The following is a 16,153-nucleotide window of genomic DNA, read 5'->3' as shown; positions in this document are numbered from 1 at the left end:
GAGGAGGGTTGGGGAAAGACCTCTTGCAAGAAAAAGCCATGGAATCACCAAGAGTCAGATATGACTGAAATGGTAATATAGATTGGGGCTGGGCGATATATTGCATGCGATTGTCACGCACATTTCGTCAGTAAAGCTGGTTCCCAGATTACCGCTAAATCGCCATCACCTGCTTTCAAATGGAGCGGCATTTAATAGACAGAACCATAGATTACAGACCAGCTACGCAATATCACGTTCATTATCGAAGGCAATTCATCTGCAATAATGAACGTGATATTGCGTAGCTCGTCAGTGATCTACGGTTCTGTCTATTAAATGGCGCTCCATTTGAAAGCAGGTGATGGTGATTTTGCGGTAATCAGGGAACCGGCTTTACTGACGAAATGCGCGTGACAAACGCATGCAATATATCGCCCAGCCCTAATATAGATAGATATTTAACCCCAGACAGACCTCACATTCCTTTTGTTTTTGGATTCCTTAGCTCAAAAAGCAGCCAAGGAGAAAAAATGTTATGGAAAAATACAATGAAAGTTTCTTACCTTGTACACCTGACCATACGTGCCATTGCCCACTAACTCCACCAGCTCAAATATTCCAGCAGGGTCCTAAAGAGAACAGAGTTTATGGTCAGCAAAAGTACAAACAGAGAAATAAAACTTTGATAGCATAATTGAGGTATTTGTGACATTTCTTTTTTCGTAACTCATTTTATGAGTAATGTGCTGTATCTACTGTGAAAAGTATTAATCAAAAGGAAGGTACTTAATTTTATCCATCGCAAACTAACTGCAGATGGGGGCATGGACTTCATGTAAAAAATAATGTTAGAAGAGGAGGGGTTGAAGAAAAAAAAAAAAAAAAAAAAAAAAAGAGGACTTGACATCACACAGAAAGGAGAGTTGTTGCCGAGCAAATAATTTTATATAATGCGCACTGATCATTCACAATAACAACAGGAACGTGTATCAAGTAAATAAACTGTGATTCCATGTTGACTTTAATAAACAGCACAATGTTTCCAGCAGCAAGTTAATTGCTTCTCAGCTCACACAAAACACAAAAACCCCTGGTGTCCTCCATCACACAACTGTTGCTGTGTACTATCTCTCATGACCAGCACCCAACCAAGTGTGAGATTCAAATCCAACACTCAATCTAACACCTAAATAAAGAAACTGTAAATAAAAGAGTCTATGCAGACAGAAAGGACAGGCCATTTCATTGCCATTCTTCAACCTAACACCACCTGGTTGAGTTTATGACCCTAAATATCAAAAGCCTACTCACAATCACCAGTCTCTGTCCATCAGAAAGCTGTTATGATAAAACGGTGAAAAGGGAGTGATATCTTTAGAGATGACATTACTCAAAAGGACAAAACCAGCACTGTGTGTATACGTGTTTTCTGCTATAAACGCTCCATTGAGAACTACTGACAGACAGCAAGATTTCAAACTCAGACAAGAATAAACCGTCACATTAGCACAGTAGTGTTCCACAGAAATGAGACTCAATTTCTTGACAACACACCCTGTTCTTAATAGTTAAAGGGGTCATGAACTGAGAAATCTAATTTTCCTTGAGCTTTTGAAATATAAGAGGTCATCATACTATAAGAATATCCTGTAAGTTTCAGAACTGAAAACTTTGTTAGTCAAAAAACAGCTTTTAGATGTTATGTTATATTATTATATAACATTATTTGGAACAAACAACGCTTGAGTCATGCAGATTGAGTATATTGTATTAAACTGTGTATGGTAACTAATAAACACATTTTGTCAAGTTAAGTAAATTTCTACATATACCCCCTGCTCAGAGTGTAGGAATTATTGCACAACACGTAGAAACCTTACGAATTGAAACAGCTTATAATTCACACAAAAGGCTGATGGGCAAATACATGGTTTGGCTCTCTTGGGATGAGTAATATCTTATCCTTATGCTGACTGGCAAAAAACAAAAATGCAAGCTGCAGTGTAGTTCACACAAGCTGCCAACCATAGACAGTCCACACAACAACACTTGTGAAACTAAACATTTAATTGATCGGAAATGTGGCCTGTCTGTTAGCCGAGGCTGTGAGGACGTTGGGAAACCAGTGCCACAACACATCCTATGATAAGTGAGAAAGAGTGGTCAGATATTGCACAAATGCCCAACAATGCTTCTATCAGCAGTTTACCAGTCTGCATTTTCTGTTCTGGCAACACATAAGTCCACATCAATAGACATGCTTTCTAAGATCATTTAGTCAACCTGTTGACCCTTTTCCTCTTTGGTGTGCTTCCAACATTAATTCAACACAACTATTCTGGGTTTCAGACCAGGCTCTAGACAAAATATTGATAATTATTGCTACTACCAAAAATCAGTAGATGGGAATTTTTTTTCTTTTTAAAATTGCACTATTTATACAGAGTAATATTAGCCGTTCAAGCTAGTATCCCTCAGGGTAAAAACTGGATCCGTCAATTCTGAGTGACTGCTGGCTGTTTCCATAACATTAGAGGAAAACAATTGGGTTTATGGCCATTCCCAAACTCCATTTCACGCCAAGGTGGTCTCAACACAGAGAGCTTAGTTGAAATTGCTTCAACAACCTTCACTGTCAATGCTGAAAGATGTCTGTCTGTCCAGTGAGTTCATGGGGCCATTTGTAATAAAAGCTCTTAAGTAGATCATGATCCCAAATCACACCATATCAAAAGGCATGGGGGAAGTCAGCTGTGATCACATGACACTGACTGCTGAGGATGAGTAGACCAAGCAGGGGTGAGCACTAACCCACTTCAAGCTCTCAGCCCCACACACATGACTTTCTCTTAATCTAGATGACAACTCGCCATGACCGACTAAGAAGAAATCCAGTGTAAACTAACTAAATTCAAATGTTTTAAATGGCAACAAATATTTTTAATGGTTTAAATGGAAACATGTCAACTTTTTAGTGTACAGTATGAAAAAAAGCATTAAATAACATTTACCGAAATGGAAAAAAAATGGTCATTTTAAATTGTAATATTTCACAATTGTACTGTTGCGCGTATATATATGAATAAAATACTGGTGAACGCTAAAGAATACATCTCCGTCTGATTAATCTATTGTGGTTTGCTTCATTCTACAGCTGGTATCTCGACTATTTTCCTTACTCAGCCCTTCTTTGCTTCACAGAGGTCTCATGGCTCTTTCCCCCCTCTCCTTCACCTCAGTCATCTCATGCTGGGCCTGTTCTTTGTCTGACAAGACTGGCAGGACGGCCCTTTTCTCCGGCTGCATCAGCAGACATGTCAGTCATTGTGTCTATGGAAATGTGTTTCGCTCTTTATTTCTCCTTCTTTCTTGTTTCTCGGAGAGGAAGGATGCACATTCCCCCTGAATACCTTCCTGCCTTGGTTCATCTGAAAATGAGGGTCAGCGTGCAAATTGTAAGTGAGAGTGTGATAGGCAGAGAGGAGTTAACAACCTTGCACATCACTCAGGTTTCTGTTGTTCAAGCAAACATGAGCAGAATACCATGTTATGGTTCCCACTGTCAGACTGACCTGCCTGACAGAAAACTAACATAGCAGCACTATGCTGAGTGGAAGGGAAAGACAGCCTGAAAGGTGTTTATTTATAGAGGCAGAGGCAAAACAGAAACTAACATATACAGTTGATGCAACTCGAGGAAAACCAGTAGCAACCGCTATAGCTAAATATTAGCCTATGCAAATTTGCACACTTTTTCCCCGTCTGCAAATTCCAAACCCTGTTATTCATTAAAATCCTACTAGCAAATAGGGAGGTTTGATTCAATGAATCATTCAGTTCACTGTTGGATATTTCCAAAGAATCACTCGGTTCACAAAATTCTGAAAATGAATTTGACAATTCAAACTATTCCATTTCTGAGTTGACTTACTGAATCAATGATCGTGGTTTAACTGCTTAATGGAAGGGAAGACTTTCAATAAATAATTTCAGTCTGTCAGATTTTGAATAACCACTTAAGTTAACTTAAATTTTATTTATTTAAGCTTGAAAGCTTCAGTTTGTTCCCATTGCACAGAAAGGAGTGACCAGCACATCTTCAGTATATCAAATTTTTCATGCCACAAAAGAAAGGCCCTGTTTACACCTGGTATTAAGATGCATTTTAGACAATCGGATCACAAGTAGATGAGAGAGAGACACAAACCTGTTTACACCTGGTATTTTAATGTCTCTTTCGTCCACTTTCAACTACTTCTGTCCTGATTTCTTCAAGGGGAGGGTCTATGTGTATTTTCAGATCATTTGACCTAATGAACAAAATAAGCTCACGCAATTTACACATGAACACGCCCGGAGATGACGGCAAAACATACTGAGAGCAGCTTTTGTTTCAGCCGCAAGACCACGCCAAATGTGGTGAGTGCGTGTTAAAAATCAGGAATGGTGAGAGGACATTGTGCTTGACAAGTTTATCATCAACCCAAATTTGGGTCTTCAGCAGACAAAGTTTAACGGGTTAGTTCACCCAAAAATGAAAATAATGTCATTACTCACCCTCATGTCGTTCTACACTTGTAAGACCTTCAATTCATCTTTGGAACACAAATGAAGATACTTTTGATGAAATCAGATGGCTTAGTAAGGCCTGCGTTGAGAGCAAAGCCACTGCACCCCTCAAGATCCATAAACAGTTCATGTGAGTTCAGTGGTTCAACCTTAATATTATAAAGCAACAAGAATACTTTTTGTGCACAAAAAAAAAACGACTTTAACAATATCTAGTGAGAGGCAATTTCAAAACACTGCTTCTGAGCTTTACGAATCAAATCACTTGTTCGGAGTGCCAGTCACATGATTTCAGCAGTTTAGCCGTTTGATAGGAGATCCAAATCATGATTCGAAACAAAAGATTTGTGAAGCTCAGAAGCTTCATGAAGCAGCGTTTTGAAATCGGCCATCACGAGATCTTGTTAAAAAAGTCCTCATTTTGTTTTTGTGCCGCACACAAAAAGTATTCTCAAGGTAGAACCACTGAATGCACATGAACTGTTTTAAATATATTTTTAGTACCTTTATGGATCTTGAGAGGTTCGGTGGCTTTGCTCTCAATGGAGGCCTCAGTAAGCCATCAGATTTTATTAAAAATATCTTAATTTGTGTTCAGAAGTTAAACGAAGGTCTTACAGGTGTAGAACGACATAAGGGTGAGTAATAAATGACATTATTTTCATTTTTGGGTGAACTAACCCTTTAAATCCCATCTATCTAGCATGCTTCCCATAATGTTTACATGTTAGTTCAGTAGGCGGAGAGTAGGCGGTCTTTAGCGGCTGTCCGAACACATTCAACCACAAGACCGTCTACACTACGAAAACAATCCGGTCAAATGCGTTTTTTGACTACATCTGGAAGTAGTCGAAATTGGACAAACTCAAAACATTTTTAACCACATTTATATCTGTATTTAGAGTCTTCCACTTGTGATCCAATCGACCAAAACGCATCTAAATACCAGGTGTAAATGGCCCAAGTCATACAGGTTTGGAACAACATGTGGGTGAGTAAATGATGACGGTATTCACTGTTGTGTGCACCATCTCTTTAAACATCTCTGTAGAGTTTATAGGGAAGGGGTGCACCTGATTTTAAACATTCAGAGCAGGTGTTCGGGGTGTCCACAATCTCCCTCTTTTCCTCTTCATTTTCTGGATGATCAGTCTGCTTGACTCTGGCTCTGGATTACAAAAGGCGTTGTTTGCTCCAAACATTTCATAATGCCTGACTTCTTCTGCCACACACACAAATCTGTCTGTCTACATCCATATTTGATATGCCGCAGGAAAGAACTCAGGCCCGGGCACATGTGAGCACAACATGCTTTTATTCATGTGATACATGCAGATTATATATATAGTTTGTATGTAGTATTTAGCAGATATAGTTCCATGGCTAGCAGTATGTTATTTACATGTGAAAAAAATAAGCTAAAATACAGAGCGGGATGTGTCCCAAGTCAACACAAGTAAAAGTTTGTATAACAATCCTGTGTAATTCTGTGGATATAATACTTTATAAATGAGATACTTCTTGTCAATTAATAATTCCCTTTTTATTGGAATTTTATGGATGCAAACCAATTAAATGGTTAGTCCATTAAAAAAATAAAAATTCTGTCATTTACTCACCTTCATGGTGTTCCAAACACATAAGACTTATCTAATCTTCAAAACACAAATGAAAATATTTTTAATTAAACTAAGATTTCTATACCTCCATTAAAATAACCTATACCCCTAAAAATTTGGCAGTTAAAAAAGGTAAATGTGCTGTGGTCCATAGATCATTGTTTATCTGTGAATAAAACTCTAAATTAAATCTGTTTGTCATAAAAAAAAACAATTATGTCCCCTTAATCCATCTGATTCATATGAATTCATTACCTTTACAACATCTTTATAAACTTTTTGATGCATCACACCGTGTCTACATTGGGTGCGACCGTTGTTGCTCGCTTAGCAACAGCAAAAAAGCTGTCTACACTGTAAAGCACCCGTTCCGAAGCATTTGTCCTTCGTGTCAGTACGTCATAAATAGAATGAAGAATCAATTCACTGTCAGAGAATTGTTGCTCCCGTTGCACCGCATCTAGTGTAGACACTGATTATAATGGTTCTATTGTCTTTTGCCACATCGCGCCACTCGAGTCCGGTGTAGACATGGTGTCAAGAGTTTTGGTGGAATGGACTTTCAATCTCTCAGGTTAAAAAACATTTCATAACTTGGGTTTAAACTACGATTTTCCACTATATGCAAAATCTGAAATTCCAGAGAAGGTTGGCACACATCTTGAAAACAAAGCAATTAAATTTTGCAAGTTATTCCAGTATAGAGCACCTGATTATTTCTGTACAGAGCACAACCTGTCCTCAGGTTTCAGGACTCATTTCTTGCTGGAGGGGTAGGAGGATCAAACCATGTTTAAGCCTTCACGGGCCAATGAGGCATGTAGAAGGCAAATGAAGAAGATGGTTCCGACATCAATACATGGCACCCAGAGAGAGCGAAGTCCGCTGAACCACTGATCAATACCACAGTGATAACATAAACCTTTGGCTCTGAAATCCCATCTCGATCGCCAAAGCTCGCTCCCAATCAAAGGAGGCAGGCATCTATTTGTGCTAACATCCTATGCTGCCAATCCCAATGAACAAGCAGAAGAAGTCTGGAGTGCTACCACAAGCCAGCGTGCCAAAGCAACACTCTTACATTAGTGAATTAAGAGCAGTGCTGAAAGTTCTTTCTAATCCAAAAAAAAAAAAAAAGATTGAAATTATTGGTGCAAAACACTGTAACTAATCAATTTAAGCTCCATCTGAGTCTAGTACATTATACCCTGTTATAAACATTAGTACTTAAATCAATCAGTACTTTTCACTTATAATACTCATGTAAAAAAAATCAAGTACTTCTGTACTTTTTCCTCAAGCAAATTTGAAAAGGAGTACTTTTTACTTGTTAATAGTCAACAAGTGGTGTGAAGAACATCCAATAAGAGGAGCTAGATTAAAATGAGATGGGTATTCTGACTGAAACAGCACATTTGCACTTAGATTAAGTTTCAACAATGTTTTTGTAACAACATAATATAGTGATATAAGTGATGTGCACAGAAAAAAACAAAGTTTGAGACTCATGTGACTACCAGATGTAAACAGAGTCTTGACTTGCAATCATCTGAGATTAATCTTAATTCCAGATGTAAACATACCTTAAAAAGGATATACATCTAGCTAATTAAAATTAAATGAAAGTCCACATTTGCTCTTCTGTGTACAGACAGGAAATGGGTCAGCGGACGTCTGCTGGAGGGCAGAGTGGCGGAGAGATGGAGGATGGGAGAGGAGATTCAGAACAGCTAATGCTGCGGGGCACAGGCTAACTGCAGACACAAAACCCAAAAACCCACAAGCACTAGCATCCCGTGCAAGGGGTGAAACGGCTCTCCCACCCCTCAGTTTAAGTGTCTCGGTGTGGCTTTGCAAGAACTGGCAGTTCAGCCAATCATCAACAACTACGCATTTTCTTTTCTTGGTGCACCACATGTATAAAAATAATGTTGTACAAGACATCCTCAAGCTAAATGGCATTGAATGGAATGCAGCTGGAGTGCCAGGGTGTGACAGCAAGTGACTAACAACACAAACAGAGGCGCTCAAAACAGCACACCCAGACCCCACGCTGTTACCCGCAGATTCTTCTGTCACTGCTGCTCTTTAAGGAGAACAGGTATGATCTCGTCATCTCTCCTACACTTTTGCACATAGGGAGCAGAGTGTACGGAAGTCATTTGAGGGGGAAGCAGACGGTGCACCACCTGGCCCTTACAGTGCCGGGCCCAGCACTATATCCTTCAACCCACCGAGCTGCTGAATGAAAGGAAAGCACACAGAGACTCAAACTGAGAGGATGTGTGAATGAAAGCAGGATCTTAAGGTCTAACTCCAAGCAATTAAAAAAAAAAAAAAAAAATCCCACAGCTCCATTCAAGCCATTTCATCATAAATGGGTCAGTGATATATAAGAGTGCCCACTATAAAAAAAGGAAAAATATCTATATATAAAAAAATAGATGACAAGTTCTTAGAAATGTACTTTGTGTGTTATGTTGGTTTAATATGGTTTTGAATTCCAATTTGTGAGTGTGTACACATCTTAAATTAAATCATTTTCAAAAACGTTTTTTAAAACTACCCTTCAAATTTTTATTTATTTATTTATTTTTTTAAAATAGATGAAAATTATCATTTATTAGATAAATAATAAATTAAAAAAAAACTTAATATTGTCAAATACTACTAAAATTTATAATAAATGTTGTCTATTTTATTTAATCCTGTGATGGTAAAGCTGAATTTTCAGCATCATTACTCCAGTCTTCAGTGTCACATGATCCTTCAGAAATCATTCTAAAATGCTGATTTGGTGCTAAAGAAACATTTCAAACTATTATCAATGTTGAAAGCAGATGTGCTGCTTAGTATTTTTGTAGAATTTTTTCCAAGATTCTTTGATCAGTAGAAAGTTCAAAAAGAACAGCATTTATTTGAAAGAACAAATTGTAACAAAATGTAAATGTTTTACAGTCACTTTGAATTTAACGCATCCTTGCTTAGTAAAAGTATTACTTAAAAAAATTTTAGGGTAAAATTTTTTACAAATATCATTTTATAAATATAATTAAGTTGATGATTTGCACCACATGACATTTTATCCCCCCAACACACACAAAATTGAACCGAATTATAAATGTATTTTTGAATAAAATATCCTGTATAAAATAACCCACATCCTGTTTAAGAGAACTTAACCTTGAGTCTTGATACACCTGACTGAACAGAACATCTTTCTAAACCCACAGGCCCGTCAAACCCACGATAAAATAAACCTCGTCTATGTCGAGAAAAACACTACCTCATTAATATGGGCGAACGAAGGTCATTCTGATGACCCACATCAAAACCAAGACTAATAACACAGGCGCCATGCGGTACACGACCCCTTCGACAAACCATGGTCCTCGCTACTTGTGTTCGGAGCTAAAAATGGCCAGACAACAAACAGAAAGGGCATGGATCTCATTTCAAGGTTTGTGGTCAGAGCACAGAAGCTCATTTTCAGATGTCGTCCCTCAGGACTAGGTGAGGCTGACCAGGTGATGCCAAACATCGCTCCCATGTATGTGGGACACAGACCTCTGCTTCTGTGCCAGAGAGAGAGTTTATGAATGGCCCATCTGAGCATGTGCTGCACTGAAATGTTTCCCCACTACTGCACATGTCAGCGCTCTGCTTCTGGGTGACCTATTTCCCTTCTCGCTCAAACACAACACACACTCAACAACATGAGAAAAGCACACTCAATGGACTGTATTTAAATGAACGGGAAGATAAAAGCAAAGGATTGATTCCCAGGTGCACGTCTGACATTTTATAAACAAACATCTAGCGAGGGTTCTGGACAGACAGCAAAAACAAGGTTGCATCAGCACCTGAATGTCTGTTTTGTCTAAAGCACAAACCAAGACAAAGCATCAGGCGTGTTTTTAAAAACAATCTGCATTTGCTCACCCGATGGAAAGTGACCGTCAGGAAGTGACGTGCTTCAGTGAAGGGCAGAGTGCAGGGCTGGTATCAAACAGAGATTAACACTTAACCAAATCCCATTCAAAATGTGAATGACATCTGGGGCGCCATGTGATCTGTAGTGTCAAAGCATGTACGTGCAAACAGATCCGTGTGCGAGAAGGCAGTGAAGGTGAAGCTAATGCACCAGTTACAATGGATGGCCAAATCAAATGCACTCAAAGGGCTATCTGCAGTAATCTTTCCATCCCACGCGCTACTTAGCCTCGCGAGCAGAGAAAGGAGAGCACTTCACGGGCATCCCTTTAGCCCATTAGGTCCTACAGCACACAGGGTAATTGGTTTATGACTGCTGTGAAACTGTGCCTCGCCATATGGGTATCCTTAAATTGTCTGTTCACTTATATCTAGCCCAATTTATTTATCCCACACATTCGTCATGAAATATACATATTTTCACACCAAGAGCATAAAACTTATGCGTTTTGGCTGATCACTTACGCGAAAAAGGCCTTGAAAATGTAAACTTTTGAAAACGGGTTTTAAAGTGCAAGCATTTGAAAACGAGAGCATTATCGTCTCCATGTAAACTACAAAAATGCAAATTTGTGAACACGGTGATGTCTTGCACATGCCTATTACATGTTCAGCGTATAGGCGTGTAGTGTTTCTTTACAAAGTGACGTCGCCAACTACTGGCCTGGCATGCATAATACAGCGTTTTTAGTCGTTTTCGCAGATCTGTGTTAATGGGGATCGTTTTGACAATGCTGTCACCTGTATGCAAAAAATTGCAAAGGAAAAACTACAGTTTTCAGTACATCTTTGTTGTGTAAACACACCCTTGATTGTATTTAACAGATGTGTATATCCAATAAGAATGACAGTGCATTCATCTCTATGCGTGTTCCCTTCCTTGGGACAAATTCCATGGCCATGCTGGTGGCATGTTCTACCAGTTGAGCTACAGGACAAAACATGTACACGCTCACACTAATTAGACAGACTGACACAGTTTTTATAATCCGAAGAGTGACGCATAAAAACGAAGCCTTGTTAGGAAGTAACCCAGTTTATCCACTCAGAAGTCGCAGGAAAACATGCTGAGAGTAATTTGGTAGCATTAGAAGGATTTGAGCATTTATCAAGCCATGCATATGGCACATAGTTTCCCGGTTGGACACAGATAGATCCTGCAAGAACATACAGCAAGTTCAATTTTGTCTACATTGAACAAACAGATGGATTTAAAAAAAACAAACAAAAAAAAAAAAAAAACAGAAATGAGTAAATTACATGCTGCCTTTTCTTTTTTGGTTGACATCTATTACTAAATGGTACCATTATTAAATACAATTACATTGAATTACAAATAAATCAAACACGCAATTGCTCTGCTGTGATGAATGTGTTGTCAATTTCTGAACCAGAATTAAATCGCTTGTGATGTTTTTGTGGGATAAAGTAAAAAATGTCTGGGTGGTGTAACAGTCCAGAAAAAACTGAAGCATTGAATTAATTTTGTTTAAAAATATTCATATTTCAAAGTCAGAGTCCCATAACCAACATACAGGAAGCCATTTTGTTGTCATGTGACAAGAATATTTTGACCTTTTATGAAAATGCATGTTTTATTCAAGTCAAATGGTTTATTAGAAAAAAATTAATAAAAAAAAAACAAATCTACAAAACCTCCCCCAAAAATCTTGATGTTCATGTCTCAAATTTGATGTTTGTTTAAAAAAAAAAAAAAAAAAACTGAAAAAATGTGTTAAACTTTCTGGAAAATAATGACTAAGCTTTACTAATACTGCCTATGTAGGCTATTCAATGTGCAGAGAAAATACTCTAGTACTGATGATTGCAATACATTTTCGCTTCAAAATGTAATATAATCAACAAAGCCTTAACAACTTGGCGTTTCGAACTAGACTTCTAGAGCAAATTTCCCTTTCCTCATCTCGGATATTCTTATTTTTCGTTAATTCATTAAAAAAAAAAAGTCCTGATAAAACAAATCGGAGAACCAGGCATGCGTGTAGGGCTACTTTAGTAGGACAGACTAGTACAACATGTACAATACACAAACAATGCCAAAGAAATGCCTGCATATAGGATTCATTAGACTGCGATATCATAATCATCGGGGTGTTATTTTATCAACAGGATCAGTTCATTGACGTTTTCTGCAATAATCTGTAATAAGTTTCACAAAACAGTTATTTGATCTGATGCAGCCGTCGAGCACAGCTCCCTACCGACTGAACAAGAAAGGAAAACGCTTCTGATCCGAATTAAAACGCATTGATGCTGTTCGTTAAGCCGTTAATTTTATTTCATTCAAATTTCTGCTATCGGTCTTTGTCAGGTGACGTCACACTCGTGAAAACCGAAGTGCATTATGGGTGTCGTCGCCATTTCTGAGGTATCCAAACAATCTCTGTATCAGTGCAGAGTTGTTTCTTCTTTGGCTACTTTTCATTGTAAAAATGGCACACTTTTGTTGTGTGAAAAGCTGCAATAATATGTCCCACGATAGAAAATGTCAAAAACTTTACTACGAGATTAGATTTAGTCGGTTTCCTACTTGAAAAAAGGCTGTACGGAGAGTATGTAACGTTAGAGGCAATAACAGAGGCGCCGGATCGCACGGGTTGCCGCGGTGAGACGCAAAACATCACTTTCGTCAAGATATCTCCATTCAAGTATGTTTGCTTTCTACATTTCACAAAGGTAAGTTAGAGGTTTCTGTTTTCTAAAGTAGAAAACGTTATAGCAACGCATTGTTTTGGATTGTATGTGCTATGAAACAAGTCAATTTAAACTGAATCCCTTTACTTGAATATGTCTACATTTTATTTTTCTTAATTTTGCTACAGCATTTTTATACTTAAGGTACGACATTTTTGCTCTGTATCTATATACTGATTCTAATTTTCTCTGACTACTTTTTACAGCTGTGGTCTGTGGACCTTTTCATTTCATTGCAGATCAGCCTGCTTAAAGATTATGGAGACTGACCCCAACTGGACACCATCCCTCCCTACATTAAGGCCACATCAGCATTAAACACAGGCTGTGTCTCAATCAGCTCCCTAGTTCATTAGTTAGGGCACTGATCAGGACGGTCTCAGTCACAAAATTTGTATACACAATATACTGATTCAAGAGCTCAGAGCTGATTGAGATGCACACACAGACACTAAGGAAAAACAATCCAGTCAGCTACTTGGGTAAAGTTGGTTTTATATTTGCACATTCAGACTTCTGATAAATTCAGACTTTCCAATAAATATGCAATAAATTAATGTTTGCGAATTTTAAGCAGCGACATGATATTGACGACCAACGATTGTCAACTTATAACATTTTTCACAGTCGATCAAAATAGGCAAGTATTGTTTAATGGCATATTTACTTGTGAATGTCCACTGAATGTCCAATGTAGTGTGATTAACAAGGCTATTGAATACGGATGTGCGAATATAAAACCAACTTTACCCAAGTCAGTCAGCTGACACTATGGTCCATCAGGCTGGAGAAAGTGATCATCTTCACACTGAGAAGATGCAGGAGGCTGGAGGAGATGGTGATCTGCATGTGCAGAAGTAAACCGACTTGATATGTACAGGATGTCTGATGTTTGTTTTGGAGATGATGTTAATGTACTATACGGGTCTGCCAAACCTGGGAACCTTTATGGCGTTACAATTTTTTTTTTTTTTTTTTTGTGCCTCTGATTCCAGACGCAACAAATACAAATTTCAAATGCTTCTGTGAACCTTAATATACCTCAGATTTGGTCTGCCTGCACAACACTTCTAATGTTTCCCCTGAGACGGTATACAGAACATTCAATGAAACTGTGTCATATCTATGCAAACCTGAAGCTTTCAGCTGTATGGGCATACAGAGATGATTTGCACAGAAATATGTCTCCTTTGTTTAAATACAGAGTAGCAGAGATTACTGACTGTTTTGAGATTTTCACAGAGAAACCATCCAATCAGCGCATGTTTGAATCTTTTGTAGAATTGTAGTGTAAAAATGTGCTGATGCTTTATCCAGTCTTGCATGAACAATAAAGCATGTATAATTAAATTTTTCAGGGTGATTTGTAGATTTATGTTATATGCACTTATAGTATTAACAGGATAATTAATAATATACACAATCTGTAAATCAGATATTTAACTTGCATGACATATCTTTGTTTTTATTATTATTAAGGCCTTTGGAAAAAAAAAATAAAAATAAAAAAAAAAGACTCATAATGTCATTGACCCAGACAACACAGAGGTAGGTCTAAAAGGTATACTATATCAGAATGTACTGTAATAAAATACACTATTAAATTCTACATACATCTCTGATGATGCCTTGTTTATTGGAACAATGTTTATTGTGTTATACATTGGTTTATGTACTTAATGCAATAAAGGAAAAAAATGCATGAAAAAAAGGGTAGTATTAGTTCAAAATTCTTCCTGATAATACTAAACCATCCTTAATCATGCACTTGTTATATAGTTAACACGACATCATTATCGTTACTATACTGTGTTATCGCAGTCCTTCCTTCAGAACATAAATAAATCCCTGCACCCATTAGTGAAATATCTGTGATCTTCGAGGGATTGATAGTTTTTAAATTGTTCACTATGCGTTTATGCCATAAACAAGACAGTTAACAATATTTAAGTATGATGATTTAGGTAGCAATGCGGGGTCAGTAGCACTCCAACTTACTGCAGTCAGCTCGTACAGATCTATGTTATGAATGGATGAAAAATTCTCCAAATAACGGTCCCTGGCATCTTTGGTGAGTTTATCGCGATATGAAATTTTAACTTTGTTCTTGTGCTTCTTCATATTTGCGAGTTATTTGCTTGTTATCTCAACTCGTGTAATCTCTTTCATTCTCACAGTCAGCAGGGATACCACAAATATGGCGCCGCGGTGACGTCACACACAACAAAATCACGTGTCTGACAAAGACCGATTGTAGTGATTGTTGCACCTGCCATTACGGCTCAACCGCAACACCAAAACACATCAATGAGCATCTTCAATAAAGGACACATAACTTACCCTCAGCGCGGAGAGGTCTATTTCATCCAGACTCCGAGCCGGAGAATCGCTCGCCATATTAAAGACGAAAGAAAACCGGAATTACACGGAGAAACAAAGAAATGTTGTTGAATAGATCTCAGACAGCCGTCCGCTGATCTCCTCCGGCAGCGCGTGCAAATCTCGTCTCGCGGATCGCTCGTGCTTTTGTACAATCCGTCTTTTAACTGTGGATTCCACCGATGCTTTCGCTAGACCTCAGTTAGATTTTACCCGTGCAAACAGAAACACCGTGTGCTTTGAGGACAGCATGTTTTTCAGGAGCTACACATCTTTCAGTCTCTAACACTGTCGCCAAAATCTCAATGCCGCTGTCTTGAGAGTAGCATCAATCAGATATGTGGGAGTGGTTAAGAGAAGGGGCGGGGTCAGCTTCACTAGTACCGCCCATTAATCGGTTCCACTGTAAAGTTCATACTGCTGCAGGAAACCCTCAAACAACCTTCCTTTCAAGTTTCACTTCTATGAGCCCGAGCATTTCCCTATAATTAACTTTATGTGCCCGTTATGTAATCCTTTATGATCATGGAGGAAGATCCACCCTTAAGAACAATGTGGATTTAATTTTAAACTGTAACATATTCAGATATGTTTAGATAATGCTATACGTTTAGCATGTTTAGGACGCTAGGATGATGCATCAGCCAATGTGCTATTACAGAAAATAAACATTTGCTAATTTAGTAGGCTAGTTATAGTACAAAATGTAAAATATTAAAAGAGGGGTAAAATGGCCCCTGCTGGGGTAAATTGGCCCCCTATCTGGGATAAGAGGCCCCTCCTGGATAAAGTTTTACAGAATATATAAATTACTTTTGATATAATTCTTATTAATTTATTCTTATTCATATTTTAAGGTACTATTAATGTAAAATACTAAATCAAGTATTATTTTT

General features: G+C 38.0%; 1 protein-coding gene across 7 annotated transcripts in view; it reads right to left on the bottom strand.

Annotated features, from left to right (window-relative positions):
- Window positions 1-15,557, bottom strand: part of tnika (TRAF2 and NCK interacting kinase a) — a 97,979-nt gene extending 82,422 nt beyond the window's left edge. For all 7 annotated transcript variants that reach the window (XM_067364172.1, XM_067364173.1, XM_067364175.1 and 4 more), the window contains exons 1-2: window positions 15,219-15,557; window positions 546-611 (exon numbers count right to left, since the gene is read on the bottom strand). In XM_067364172.1, coding sequence (XP_067220273.1) covers window positions 546-611; window positions 15,219-15,275 — 123 coding nt within the window. In that variant the 5' untranslated portion in view covers window positions 15,276-15,557. The remainder of the gene's footprint in view (window positions 1-545; window positions 612-15,218) is intronic.
- Window positions 15,558-16,153: the final 596 nt, after the last annotated feature.

The sequence above is a fragment of the Chanodichthys erythropterus genome, chromosome 16, assembly GCF_024489055.1.
Source record: "Chanodichthys erythropterus isolate Z2021 chromosome 16, ASM2448905v1, whole genome shotgun sequence".
NCBI classification, from domain to species: domain Eukaryota; kingdom Metazoa; phylum Chordata; class Actinopteri; order Cypriniformes; family Xenocyprididae; genus Chanodichthys; species Chanodichthys erythropterus.
Note: the sequence above shows the minus strand (reverse complement) of the source record. Positions and strands in the feature narration are given on the sequence as shown.